The sequence below is a fragment of the Sorex araneus genome, chromosome 3 (assembly GCF_027595985.1).
Source record: "Sorex araneus isolate mSorAra2 chromosome 3, mSorAra2.pri, whole genome shotgun sequence".
Classification (NCBI taxonomy): Eukaryota; Metazoa; Chordata; class Mammalia; order Eulipotyphla; family Soricidae; genus Sorex; species Sorex araneus.
The window spans coordinates 7187320-7201794 of NC_073304.1; the positions used below are offsets into that span (position 1 = coordinate 7187320).

At 52.2% G+C, this 14475-nt stretch overlaps 1 protein-coding gene across 1 annotated transcript; it reads right to left on the reverse strand.

Moving 5' to 3' along the window:
- Window positions 1–4860: 4860 nt before the first annotated feature.
- Window positions 4861–8775, reverse strand: LOC101537593 (alpha-1-antichymotrypsin). The gene is made up of 4 exons (XM_004619579.2): window positions 8157–8775; window positions 6748–7024; window positions 5928–6075; window positions 4861–5055 (listed from the first exon to the last, which is right to left on the reverse strand). The coding sequence occupies exons 1-4, from the start codon at window positions 8773–8775 to the stop codon at window positions 4861–4863; spliced, it is 1239 nt and encodes a 412-aa protein (XP_004619636.1).
- Window positions 8776–14475: the final 5700 nt, after the last annotated feature.

The following is a 14475-nucleotide window of genomic DNA, read 5'->3' on the forward strand; positions in this document are numbered from 1 at the left end:
TCCCAATATAGCTCTATTGGCTTGAATACGTTTGCAGAAAGAGTTGTCTTGGTTTTGTTCTTTTGTTTCTCCGAGCCTCCCCCAGGCAGAGATCTGCCACCCCTAACACCCTCACCCAGTTTCTGTCCCCAAATCCTGCATACCAGGGTCCCTGTGCCCTCTCCTCAGTCTCAGCCACCACCTCTCCTGCCTCCAGCACCACCACCTGTGGCATGATTAGAAATCAGCTCTGGGCATCCCACACTGACCCTCTGGGCTCTCCTGGGAGCTGCCTTCTGGACACTTCAAGGCATGCAGGGGCTCATCTGCATCCCCGCCCTCACTGGCTCCTTCCTGCATGGACGCCCCCACCAGCTCAGGTAGGGCCATTCATGTAGCAGGCTTGAGACTAAAGAATCCATTGTGCTACGGCCCAGATTGGCTGCAGCTACTCCCCCAGGAAGGCTCTCAGACAAGCGCACAGGAGTTTTTAAAATTTTTTTTTAATTTTTAAAAATTTTATTGAATCACCATGAGATAGTTACAAGCTTTCATGTTTGGGTTATAATCTCACAATGATCAAACATCCATCCCTCTACCAGTGAGCACAGGAGTTTTGAAGGCTGGAGCTGGACCAGGAAGCAGCGTACTTCCCCCTTGGCCTGGGCTGCAGTCCAGCCCTTGGCTGCCACCCACCTGATTTCCTGTCTGGCCTCAGTCTTCCCTGACCATCACTCCCCTTCTACTCCTGAGATAACTAGTTTAGAAGGAAAAAAATTCCCTTGTAGGCAAATCTTGAGACCATCTGCACCACAGGATGGGTGGACACATGCATGCATGGATACATGGATAATGGATGGATGGATAGATTGATGGATGGATGGATGGATGGATGGATGGATGGAAGCATCCATAGATGGATGGATGGAGGCATGCGTGCATGCATGCATGGATGCAGAGATAGATGGATGGTAGATGGGTAGAGGGATGGATGGATATATGAATGATGACCATGGATGATGGTTGGGTGGGAGGATAAATAATGATGGGCAGTAGTAAGAAGAATGTGTGTATAGATGGTTGGACAGTAGTGGATTGTTAATGGATGGATGATGGATTTTTTTATTATTTAAATTTATTTATTTTTTAATTAGTGAGTCACAGTGAGGGTACAGTTATAGATTCACACATTTTCGTGCTTGTTTTTCCATCGTGCAATGTTTGAGAGCCCATCCCTCCACCAGTGAACATTCTCCACAATGAACACAGTATCCCTCCTACCCCCCAATCCTATCCCCCCACCCCACCCCGCCTCTGTGGCGGGGCATTCCAATTTGATATCTCTCTCTCCTTTTTGGGTGTTGTGGTTTGCAATAGGCATATTGAGTGGTCATCCTGTTCAGTCTCTAGTCTACTTTCAGCATGCATCTCCCTTCCTGTGCAGGATCTCCAATCACATATTACTTGGTGTTCCCTTCTCTGTCTGGGATGACTTTCCCCCCGCGTGTGAGGCCAGCTTCCAAGCTATGGATCCAACCTCCTGGTATTATATACTACTATTCTTGGGTATTAGTCTCCTACTCTGTCGTTTTATATTCCACAGATGAGTGCAATCTTTCTATGTCTGTCCCTCTCTTTCTGGCTCATTTCACTTAGCATGATACTTTCCATGTTGATCCACTTATATGCAAAGTTCATGACTTCATCCTTTCTAACAGCTGCATAGTATTCCATTATATAGATGTACCAAAGTTTCTTTAACCAGTCATCTGTTCTCGGGCACTCGGGTTTTTTCCAGACTCTGGCTATTGTAAACAGTGCTGCGACGAACATATAAGTGCAGATGGGATGATGGATTTTTAAAAATAAATTGAAGATGATAGATAGGAGTTGGGTGGATGGATGATGGATGGATCAATGGTTGGATCATGTCTGTTGGATGGTGGCTGGTGGTGATTGAGTTGATGTGGGAAGGAAGATGAATGATGGATGGATGGATGGATGGATGGATGGATGGATGGATGATAAATGTATGTAGAATTGATGGATGATGGAAGGATGGATGATAGGTTTATGGTTGGTTGGGTGGAGGGTCGGGACATGATGTATAGATACACACTTGGGTGCATATACAGTTTGATGGAAGGTAGATCGGTGGTTGATGGGTGAATAATAGAAGGATGGGGAGTACATAAATTTTGGATGAATGGAAGTTTGTATGGATGAACAGGAGATGGATGGTGCATGGGGAGATGATGCAATGCTGAGTTGTGGGTAGATATAGATATAGAACTCCACGTTCTCTCCCACCTACTCTATCATGGGCAGAAAAGCCGCCAGAATCACGTTCTTAGGTTCAAATATGGTGCCAAGAACAAGCACAAAATTCTTGGAGCAACTGATGGCTTGAAGGAACATTCTAGACACTTTCCAAGCTCCTGATCTCAGCAGTAGGAGCTCAGCCATAGCCCCTTCCTGTCTGCAAAACCTCCTTCCTGCTCCAGACCTGCCCGATTCCTTCAGCTTCCAATGTCTCCATCCCTCTTTGGTGCCAGAACGTTCTCTTCTCTAGTCCTGCAGTCACCCTCACCACTATCCTCATCCTGCTTCCTCTGAGGAAGTCTTCCTTGACTACACACTCAATTTTACTGTGCTTAATTTTGAGAGCCTGCTCTCAGCCACTACAATTTCTGCCCCCTTCATTATCTACATACTTCAATCACTGTATCACTGGAACACTGTAATTCATTGTTTGTCGATTTACTTGAGTGGACACCAGCAACGTCTCTATTCCTCTCAGTCCTGAGATTTTAGCAGCCTCTCATTACTCGTCTTTCTCAACAATTGGAGGCTCTTTCAGGGTCAGGGGAATGAGACCTATTGTTACTGTTTTTGGCATATCGACTACGCCACAGGTAGCTTGCCAGGCTCTGCCCATGTGGGTGGGATACTCTCAACAGCTTGCCGAGCTTTCTGAGAGGTATGTATATAATGCCATCCTGTTGATCAACAATTTGCTCGAGCGATCTCAGTAACGTCTCCATTCATCCTAGTCCTGAGATTTCAGCAGCCTCTCTTTACTCGTCCTTCCCAATGGTGCCGCATTAGAGGCTCTTCAGGGGCAGGGGAATGAGACCGATCATTGTTACTTAGCATGAAGTGTGTACTTACTATACATACTGCAGTAACATAAAAAAAAATTTTTTTGTCACCCTCGATCTTGCCCATCAGATAGTCCATGGACTATCCCTGTGAGCCTCTTCAGGGCGAGTCACTGTGGTCAGCAGGTGGGAACCGGCCGCCTGTGGCCATTACCGGGGTCAGGCTGGGATGTGTCAGGAACGTGGACTTGACATTGCAGATGACCAACCTGCCTTGCTCACGCGTCCTTGGTCTTCACCCACAGTGTCTGTCTTCACCCACACACAGAAGCCCTGAATTTCATAAGCGCTGAGAGGACTGATGGGGGCTGGGGTGTGTGCAGGGGTCAAAGGGCAGCAGGAATGGTGGGCTGACTGCCAGAGGACCACCATGTGTTTCCAGGGGGCTAATGAGGTTGCCTCTCCCCAAGCCCAGGGATCTCCCCATCACATTGGTGAACAAATCACACAAATCCCAAAGATCTGTGGGCACTCCCTGGCTGGGGGACATGTGGGGATTTGGGGCAGGGGTTCACCTATAGGAAGGGGTGCTCTGGGCTTCCCCCGACCTGCGCCTGATCCTCGCTCAACTGCCCTTTCTGCCTCTGTCCTTGGTGAGGCACAGGGGCCCCACGAGGACTCGATCCTGAGTTCCATGGACTGCTCTGGCACATTAAAGGGGCTGGAGAGGGGCTTGGGGCCCCAGTTCCTAGACACTCGGTCAAAGGCACAGTAACAGCAGGGTCACACCAGCATCTGGGCGCTGGGTGGTGCTGGGAGACAGCATTCATCATCTGTGCGCTCTGGCGCCCTCTACAGGTGGGTGGGTCAGCCCAGAGATACATTCTGGGACTCCCTAGTGGTGGTGGGAATGCTTGGTGGCCCTGTGGGGCTTCCCTGTCCTCACTCCTGTGGCAGTTGCTCTTGCAAAACGCAATTCATCAGGCTTGAGGGGAAAGCACTGAACCTCCCTGTCTCTCCTCCCATTTTTCTGGTGCTAATCACAGCACGGAATCACTTGGTGATGGCAAGGTGGAATGGGTCAATGGCACAAGAAGATCTCAGCTGCCTGCCTGCAGGAGGTGTTGGGAGTCAGCCTGTTGTCATACCTTGGGGGCCAGCGACACCGTCCCTGGTGCCCAGGTGGAATGTGGATGCATTCATGATGCACGGCAGCTCTGCTGCTCTCCCTTCTAGTGCTGATACTTTGTCCGGGGCTTTGTCCAGGAAGGAGGGTACACTCGGGCAGCTGGCACCCAGTTGGAACTATTCTCTGCAGGTGGGGAGCTGGGGCGGAAGGCAGTGGCCAAGCAGTGGTCACCAGCTGATCTTCAGTCTGAAGGTAACCTGTTTGCACATGGCACTGACTCAGGGACCCTCAGTGGTCCAGGTGGGCACATCTGGACCCTGGGCAAAGTGAATCCTAACCGAGGACAAAGAGCGTAGAACCGTTGGACATAGCCAGGACCAAGGTGTCCCTTGCCTGGGCATCTGGGCCACCAGCTTAGAGCCCAGAAAAGCCTCTGAGCATGGGGGGCCCAGAGCTGAGGGACAGGGTTGAGATCCAGGGCCAGGGGCAGGTGGAGGCAGATAAAGGGTCTCTCAAGGACCTCTGGGTCATGACCCAGCCGGGGGTTGTGAGGAAGACATTTATTGCTCTCGCGCAGTCCCCCATACTGGACACAGCCACCAGGAAGGTGACCCAGGTGGGCGGGGGCATGCAGGGTCCTGGGCAGGGAGCTCATTCCTGCTCAGGGTTTACCACTTTGCCCAGGAAGAGGATGTTATGTGTGTCCTCAGAGAAGATGACCACCATGAAGGGCCTGTTAAAGTTCATAATCACCAATGGTCTTGGAGTCAGAGGGTTGGTCCTTCCCAGGAAGGGAGCTTCTTCAGTGCCCTTCTCAGCCAGGTCCACCGCGGCAGTGTGGACCACCTGGAGGGCACAGTGCAGTTACCACTGGGCAGGATGAGCAGGAGCCAGCCAGTCTGCCAGAGCCCCCCGAGGGACAGCTTTCCTGGCCCTGGGGGTCCCCAGTCATGGCCCCTCCACAACACAGTGCCTAGCCAGCACAGTCCAGAGCACAGATGGTCGGACAGGCCGTGGGCAGGAGTGAGCTCAGCTGTGGAGAAGGTAAAGGGGCCTCAGTGTCCTGCTCTGCCCGGGGCAGTGTCCAAGGTCCCCAACACACACTCTGGGAGCAGGAAGAGGCAATCCAGGTGCTTTTCCTTAGCTCCTAGAAGGAGCCCCTGCTGTGGGGCAGCTGCTGACACAGCGCCTGGAGCAGAGTGGACAGCCCCGGCCTGCTGCTTCCTGCAGGGCCCTGGCTCCCAGCTGGGCTGTGCCTGCTGTCTCTGCCTGTCCCCCGGCCGCCTGCTTTCTCCCAGGCCAGATCAGCTCGACTGCCTTGAAGAAATGAACTTTCATGATCTAGGGAGTTGGGGCAGGTGAGGGGGTCTTCCCAGCTAAGGCCCATCTGAGCACAACCTACGGTGCTCCTTTACTCCTCGAGCTGCTGGTCCTTGCTGGTCCCTGCTGGGCCTTGACCAGTACCGAGCTCCCACTCTATGGTGGACCAGCAGAAGCTAGAGGGCCTGAGTGTCCGCTGGGCAGGACAATGTGGGTCCCAACTCAGACACTATCCACAGTGGGGCTAGGACCCCCAATCACACACCAACACTCCCAGGAGCTGGGGTGCAGGGATACCAGGGGAGACACAGTTATGACAGACTTGGGGGTCCCTCCGGATACCCGGCTGCCTGCACCACGTCTTCCTCCGAGACGGCAGGTCCGCAGCTCTGGCTCACCTGGGAAATGCTCAGGTTCCTGGCAGGGGAGAGGCGTGAGAAATCCGCCTCTTGGGAGAAGACCTTGGTGATGCCCAGATTAGGCAAGAATTGCTCCAGGTTGTAGCTCCTGGTGATGGAGAACTTGGGCAAGTACAAGGTCATCTTCCTAGGAGCAAAAGCAGACTGAGCTGTGCAGGATCCGCTCAAGTACAGGTTGGAGGCGGTGCTCAGTTACCATCCTCACACTGCTGAGTGAACGAGTGAGTGATTAATCCTGTGAGTCAGTAAATGAGGCAGCAAAGAATAAAGACGTGAATGAGTGAGTAGATGAGTGGTAGAGTGGGTTAGTCAATGAATGAGTGAGCCAGTGAATGATCATGTGTGTGAAAAAAAGAATAAATGAATCATTGAATAAATGAATGAATGAGTTGGTGGATGAGTCAATGAATGAGTGATGAGTGGATGAATGAGTGCATAATTCATCCTGAGCCAGGGCAAAGCTGTAGCAGGCCTATCTATATTCAGTTCGTTGCCTCTGTGGGGCCCCTTGCCTGGCACTACGCTGTGTGTGTGGGGCTCTGGGGGTTGCTGGAGAAAGGCGGGTTAGTGCTGGCTTAAGGCCAATCCCTCCCCACACCCTGATTACGTTCCTCTCAGAGGCAGCTGGTTCGGTCCCCTTGGCATCTCAGTGATAAAGGCCCCAGAGTCAGGGAGCCCCAACCCTGGTTGATCCACCAAGCTATCCATTGCTGCTCTGGAGTTGGGGAGTCCTTGGGGATGAGCATGGGAGATGAGGACCCTGAAAGTAAGTGGGATTGGAGAAGACAGGGTGCAGTACCTCGGCCTCATCGAGTTCCTCCAGAAAGAGATCAGGTCCATGCTCAGTGCGGTCTCCAGATTGTGCATGGCTCCCATGTCAGGGAGGATGAGGAGCATGCTGATGTGGCCATCCGAGTATGGGAGCTTCACAATATTGAGAGAGTACCTCCCATCCCAGAAGAAGAGTATCTTTTGGTTCTCAACTCTCATCGTCATTACATTTGTCCACTTGGACTGGTTCAAGAAGAAAGTTGAAAGGAAGTTGAGATCAGGGTCAAAGGGCATCTTCCATTTGGCTAGAGGAAGAGAGAATAGTGGAGAGGCTGGTTCAGGGTGGCCTGTCCTGCGTGCTATGCCCAGGATCGCTGAGTTCTGAGCACCCTCAGTCCATCGCAGAACTGGGGCGTCCAGGCTTGGTTTGTGAAGGCATCTTAAGAATGGGGAGACCCCACAAATAGGAGACAAGGCAGCCAAGAGCTGGCTGATGTGTTGAATGAGAAACAATGGGACTTGGGGAGCACAGGGAGAAGGGGGTCAGGGAAAGGGGGAAGACTTGTTGCTGGGAGCAGTCACAGCCAGGGAGGATGAGACCCTGTGAAGCCTAGAATGAATAACGGGCTGTCACCCCATCATAGAATGGAACACAGGGATAACCCTCCGGAAACCCAAGTCTCCTGTCCCCCTAAATGACTCGAGAAAGGGCTGGTGTAGGAGGAGGAAGGAGATGAGCTCACCTGACCCGGCAGATGGGGAAATCACACATGGGTGAGGGGCAGAAGCAGAGTTCAGGGACACAGGACAGGGCACAGGGTCCCTGTACAGGCAGCCATGCCGGCATCTGGGCCTGGAGAAGCTGACCACTGGGCAGCGGGAACTCACTTCTGCCTCTGGACCTTGTGAGGCATCACCCAGACTTGCCAGGGAGCCTGATCCCAAATGCACAGGGTTGGGGATGGGACCATCCGTGGTTTCTGCAGCCAGGACCCAAGCTGATACTTCTGGAGCCCAGGACAGCAGAGCTGCCCCTGACACAGACCTGGGAGCTGACTGAGGCCCGCAGGCCACCGCCTCCAGGTCCGTCCACCTGTTCCTGCCCCTCAGCTGCCCAGTCCCTGGTAGGAACCCTGTTCTCTGCCCTCTCCTGTCCCATTCTCTGCATGACCATTCTGCTGTTCTCTCTCAGACCCTGACCTGCCTCCTGGATCCTGTCAGCTCTGGATGTTCCCTGACCCACTCCTAGCCCCCACCCCTAGGTGTGGTCCCTACAACTCCTTCCGGGCCCACGCTGGATTCCTGCTGGGCCCCTGGTCTCCAGGTGGGGGATGAGCCTTGGCACGGGCTCCTGGGGTCACAGCAGGCTGCACAGGGCAGAAGCAGCCCGAAGGCTCAGAGCTCCCACCCATTTCCCTCCCACACACACAGCCTCACCTTTGAAGATGACGGAATTCACCAAGACCAACATGGTCTCTGCGTCCAGCTGCTTGACCATCTTAGAGATCTTCCCCTGAGTGTTATCGTCCACATAGCTGTTGATGAGCATCTTGGCAGCATCAGGATCCTGGAAGTCTATGGAGATGGTGTGCCCGGTGTACGTCTCCCAGGCTTTCTCCCTGAAGCTCTCCAACAGGTACAGCTGCTGGTCCAGGAACACGGCCGTGTACATCTGAAGGGGCGCCCCGAGAAGCTTCATATGTCCCAGTAGCTTCTGGAAACCTTGGTGGATGTCGTCCTCGGAGGTCTCAGTGAGGTTGAACTTGAGGCCCTGTAGGATTTCAGTCGTGATGTGGCTGTCAGTCCCCAGTGCCAGAACGGCCAAGGCTATGGAGATGCTGACCGGGGAGAAGATGACATTGGACTCAGGATTCTCAGCAGCCAAGAGCCTGTAGAGGCTGACAGCAAAGTTGCCGTTGCGCTGGGCAAGATTGAGGTGGTCCTGGTAACTTATTTTCTTCTGCATATTCCCTGTTAGCTGTCCGGTGGCCGAAATGCTGCAGAAGGTGGGGCGAAAGAGTGCGGCCCCCAGGAGCAGAGCCAGCTGGACAGACATGCCTCCTCCCTCAGTCTGGAAGGAAAAGCATCTCTCAGGGGTCCCTGATGGTCTCAGACACAGGGCACAGCGGAGCTGGTGCTCCTGAGCTCTCGAGTTAACTCAGCATCTGTCTGCTCCCATATTCAAGCTCCCTGGGCTGACCTGTATCTGGACCTGGGGCGCTCTGCAGGGTGCCTGACGCCCAGCCCCACGTCAGCAGTGCTGGTCGTCCCACTGGCCCAAAGCAGCCGCTCCCTGGGGGCACAGCAGACAGAGGGTGTCATCATAGCAACCTGCAGGGCACGGAGGCTCCAACACTGAGGGTCTGGCCCACGCACGGAGAGGGGCTCGCCTCAGCTGCTCGTGCAGGGCCCCTCCCCGCTCTGCAGAGAGTTTTCCTGCCTGGCCGAGCCGGGCCACCCCAAAGCTTCATGTCTCTGCAAATCCCAGAACACTGGCCTATCCCTGGACCCTCCCATACGCCCGCCAGCCCAGGACCTCTGTCTGCCCTTCTCTGTCCCTCCCGCATGCCCACTGCCCCACCCTGTCCAGTCCCTGCACTTACTGTCTCAGAGCAGAGCAGAGACAAAGGACCGTCAGGCTGTGCAAGTCGGAGACTGCTCAAGTGGCTCCTGCAGTGCTCACTTAACCCAGCAGGACCCGCCTCTGCCCTCCTGCTCTGTCCCGCCCCTACCTGCCCTGCCCTGCCCTGCTCTGTCCTGTCCTGTCCTCTGTCTCCCAGCCCCCAGCCAGGCTGGAGCAAACCCTCTGAACTCAGCTGGAAACCGCCTCCCCCACCCCCATCTCCTCACCTGTGTCAGCCCCACCCTGACCTCCTTATCCCATAGTGATCCCACAGCCCAGGAAACCAGTGCCCCAAGCAACAGGGAGGGACATCCTCCTGCACCCCCTTCCAGGGTGGTTCCATGTATTCCTGCCGCCAGTCTAGGGCTAGGCTGGGTCATTTCCCCAGATATCCCCAGAGCAATATCTGTGTCCCATCATCCACATCCTTTCTCACATCCATCCTTCTTCTCCAAGGCTCCCCTGTACTCCTTTGGCCCAGGGTGCTCGAATGCCAAATGCCCACAGATCCACAAGGCCATGGTCGGTTGTGGTTAGAGGGCTCCATCTCAGGGAAAGAATCACTCTTGTCAGGAAACAAAAGCCAGAGAACTCAGGGGTGATCTCGGTGGGGGGTGGCCAGCTCCTGCCCATAAAAGGCCCAGCAACTACTCTCACATCACAAAGACGCTGCCAACTCTCCGGCCGGACTGCCTGATGAAATATTCTGGATATTCTGAAGCAACATCTGCAGTCTCTAAAACTCTGATATCCCAGTAGGAGCACAGCAGATTGGATGGGATGTAACACAGTAACTGGCCTTGATTGGCAAAAGCATTAACACAGGAGGCCTAAATTCCCATAGCAGCTGAGTAAACCCTAAGGACTCAACAGCCCCATGGTGAGATAAGTAATTTTCACAAATTCTCTTGTATGTAAATATTTTTTGATCCTCCCATTCGCCATTTAGTGGTAACATGCAGTATAAAATAAATGACTGTGGGTCTCGTATAGTGCAGTCTTGGGGATTGGCTGGGAATATGGAGACGCTGGTGGAGGAATTGGGGTTGGAATATTGAATGCCTGGAACAAATCACCATGCCCAACTTTATAAACCATCATGTTTAAAAAAGAGGTGGGAACTATATAAATAAATGAAACAGCAGCCAGACACCAGTCTTTCTAAGGAAGGAGCACGTTATTACTGACCTGGCTGGATGACATAAAATATGTTTTCAGGATCCTTCCATGGAATTAAGGCAGACAGGGCCAAGGAGCTCTAGACAACAGGGTTCATCGTCTAGAATGACACACACTCCCTCACACAGCCAAGAGCACAGGTGACAGTGGCACCAGGGGAACCAGCTGGCCCAGTGGCCCATGTCACTCTCCTGGGTCTGCTCCTGCAGGGCCACCAGACGCTCCACAGGAGAGGCCGGGGGAAAGGAACTTGGATGCTGCCAGACAACTCCCAGGAATTATAGTTGTCACCGAGTAGTAGGATCTTTTAGAAACGTTTTCTAGGGTAAGTGAAAAGACGCGTCAAGGATGCAGCGTGACAGCTCGGCTAATCCATTCCTCTCAGAGCTTCCGGAAGCTGCTTCTGTCTTTCCATCTGGCTCCAAGCTGGTGCCATGACCGGGGCTTACACTGGAGGCGCCATCCCTCGCTGAGGTCGTCACAGGCACAGAGAATGAGGACCAGGTAGGAGAAGCAGGGCTGCTGCTCCCCCACCCCTGCTCTCCCCCAGTTCCCGACCCACTCCAATCCCGCCCATCCCCACCCCTCAACCACCAGCCATAGGTGCTCAGCACCAGCCTCTCCACAGCGCCCCATACAGCCAGCCTATGGGGACAGCATATGCTTGGGGAAGGGCTCCTGAGCAGCCCGACCATCCCCCTGTGCTGGGCCTTTCCCAGTCCCTCTCCCTCCAGACCTTGACTTGCCCAGTTCCTCCCACAGCTGCCCACGGTCTAACTCCGGTTCTTGTTCTTTTCCTGAACACTCATGGAGGCTCTGTCCTGTGACAGAACCTGATGGATCACCAGGACACACCTGTCCCAGCACTGGGCTCTGTTTCAGTCATGTCTCACAGGACAGTGCTCACAAGACTAGAAGGTATTAGGTTCAAAGTGAACCCTGGTCACCTCGAGGTGGTGGGATGCTGGGCTATCTACCTTGTTCCTTTTATTTATTGTTTGCTTTATGATACTGTTAATAATAGTATGTAAAGGGCACCACAGTCCTCACAACAGTCCTCACCCTGTTTCTCCGCCCCTTCACTCCCCTTCTCTCTCACTCCCCTACCGACTCCTTTTGTGGGTCTGTGGGACTTAAACTTACACAGATAGCCACAAAGTTTCAAACTCTTTTGTAATTTTTAAATGTATTTAAAAATGTTCAAAAAATATCTTCAAATAAATGCCTTTTTATGAATTTCAAAATATCTTCATATAAGACATTTTTGTTTTATTTGACAGCAGAAGCACATCATGGGCGCTCTTCCAATGACTAGAACTATTGAGTATTGGTGTAACAGTCAGGGATTGGCAAATTTCTTCTGCACAACAGAATACATATTTGAAGTTTTCATTTGTCATCCTTTCTCTAATGTCTGCCTGGCCCTGCTCTGCTTGGAGCCAAAATAATCAAACACAGGTTATGGGAAAGGGTGCGTACCAATAAAACTTTGTTTACATGGAACAGGTGGCCTCTTGGCTTTGCGTTGGGATAGATGGGCATTACTGCTCCCTTTGCCCTTGTGCTTTGGCACATGAAAATATCATCCCACTTCCAAAACCAAATGTCACCCTGACTTCAGGCAAACAATCTGCCTTGTTTACACGGTTGGCGAGTGACACAGCTTAGAGACGAATCCAAGGATCCTCGTGGTGATCATGAGACTTATCACGTACATCACTACACACTCACATACATGTTCAGAGACCAGTAAAATATGTCTAAGGGGCAAAGTGATGGGTGTCAGATACAACAGCCCACCCCGCTGATGCAGTTTCCCAGGTCCCCAGCTTCAGCTCCCCAGGCTGCGCTCAGGTTCGTGGTCGTGGTGAGGCCTGAGAGATCTGCCTGCTGGGAGAAGACCTCACTGATGCCCAGCTTAGGCAGGGCTTGCTCCAGGTCATAGCCCCGGAGATGAAAGATTTGGGCAGGTCCAGGCTTATCTTTGTGGGAGCAGAAGGAAACTGTGGGTGGTGGAGGATCCACAAATTGGAGCCTGGGATCTTATAGCTCTCAGTTACCAATCCCCATGCTGGTGAGTGAATGAGTGAGTGATCATCCTGGGAATGAATAAATGATTTTGTAAAGAAGAAAGGAGTAAGGGGTATGGTGCTGCCAGCAGATCAACCTGTACGTGCAGAGCGAGACCACCAGCATCCTGACGGTGCCTTCAGACTTCCTGATACCCCCAAATTGCCTTTGTGCCTTTGGCTGGATCCCATCAACTTGGGAACAAGTTTACCATGAAATTAAGCGCCAAATTAGGTATGTGCGCGTTCCCCCAGAGATCTCTCCGGCCCGCTGAGAGACAACAGTGGAAAGCGCTCCTAATTAGGTGGGTTCTATGAGTGGTCCCGATCTGAAAATAAAACTGGTGAGGATAGTAAATTGGCTCAAGACGATACATGCTGATCAAGAGCATCTTTATTAACAGCCATGCTGGTTTTATACCTTTCTTAGCAGGGGGTTGATACATGAGTTGTCAATCATCAGGGAAGTGTCTTCTCAGACCAATAAGGAAAGGTTCGGGGAGTTATTTGGTGGGCTTACAACATTCTCCAAGAGTAAGTTGAGAAATAGTGGGGAGGGGAAGACAAGGGTTTATCTGGCAGGAACATCTGTCGGGAGGAATGCACAAGGCTTTTAGTGTAGAGGAAGGCATTCTACTTTATGGGCTTTTTGGGGTCTCGTGGTTACCTGCCCTGGGCTACTTTTACTTCTTGAGTTTAACTATTTCCTTTGTCCCAAGGGCACCTGTGCCTCAGGTTATGCAAAGCTGGTAATGGAATTTTCCGGTTTGTCCAGGGTAAAGGTTTCAAGGTCCTCTTTTGTTCAGGGTCCTGAACAGGTATGTGGGAGCCAAGCCCACAAAACACCTCTGGCTCAGCTATACAAGCCCATTTGTTGGCCTTACTGCAGAGACCTATAGATAAATCTCGAAAAAGATCAAAAGCCGTGGTTAAACTCGGACCCACACATGACTGAACAGACCAGGACATATCGGGGGGGGGGAGGTGGGTTGGCCTGTGCCCACCTTACAGGGCCCCTGGCAGCCGCTTACTTCCACAATTCAAAATTGCTGCTGTACTTCTGGCCTCTCTCCAATGTCTCAGGACAGACTTCACCAAGATATCATCTGTTGAAAATCTTGGTGTGCATGTTTTGTGACTGAAATCTCCAGGTTTTCGCAGAGTTGGGATGAGCTACCTTCCCCCACTTCCCAATACTCATGGTTGTACTGTCAGTTAGCCCATAAACCAATTCCAGTGCTACCATATAAGCTCTACCACAGGTCTTACTTCAGAAATTCATAAATAAATCTCAAAAGAGATCAAAAGCTGCAGTAAATCTGATATCCACACATGGCCGAACAGATCGGGGTGAATCAGTGGGGGGCAGGTTATCCTGGAGGCCTGCCCAAACAGCCCCCAGCAAACACTTTCTTCCACAATCCAAAATCGCTGCCATATCCCTGGCCTAATTTCGCTGTCTCAGGATGGATCTCACCGAGATATAATCTGATGAAAACTGTGGTATGCAGGTTTTGTGACTGAAATCTCCAGGCTTTCTAGAGATCGGAATTGGCTGCCTTACTCCACCTTCCGGTACTTCTGGAAGCCTCAGTAGTCACATAGATACCTCATAGGCCACCCATTGAAAAGCTATTCCAGCTTTACCTTCCTGATAAAAAATAGCGAATGCCCTGAACAAACACCATGACCTCTTAGCACCTGTGCTGCAAACCATAATGTACAAAAGGAAAAGGAGAGAGAGAGCAAGAAGGAAAGTGCCTCCCATAGAGGGAGGCTGCAGTTTGGGGTGGTGATTTGTGGATGGTGATAGGGAAATAGGGAAGATTGGTGGTGGGAAATGTACACTGGTGGAAGGATGGGTGTTGAATCATTGTATGACTGA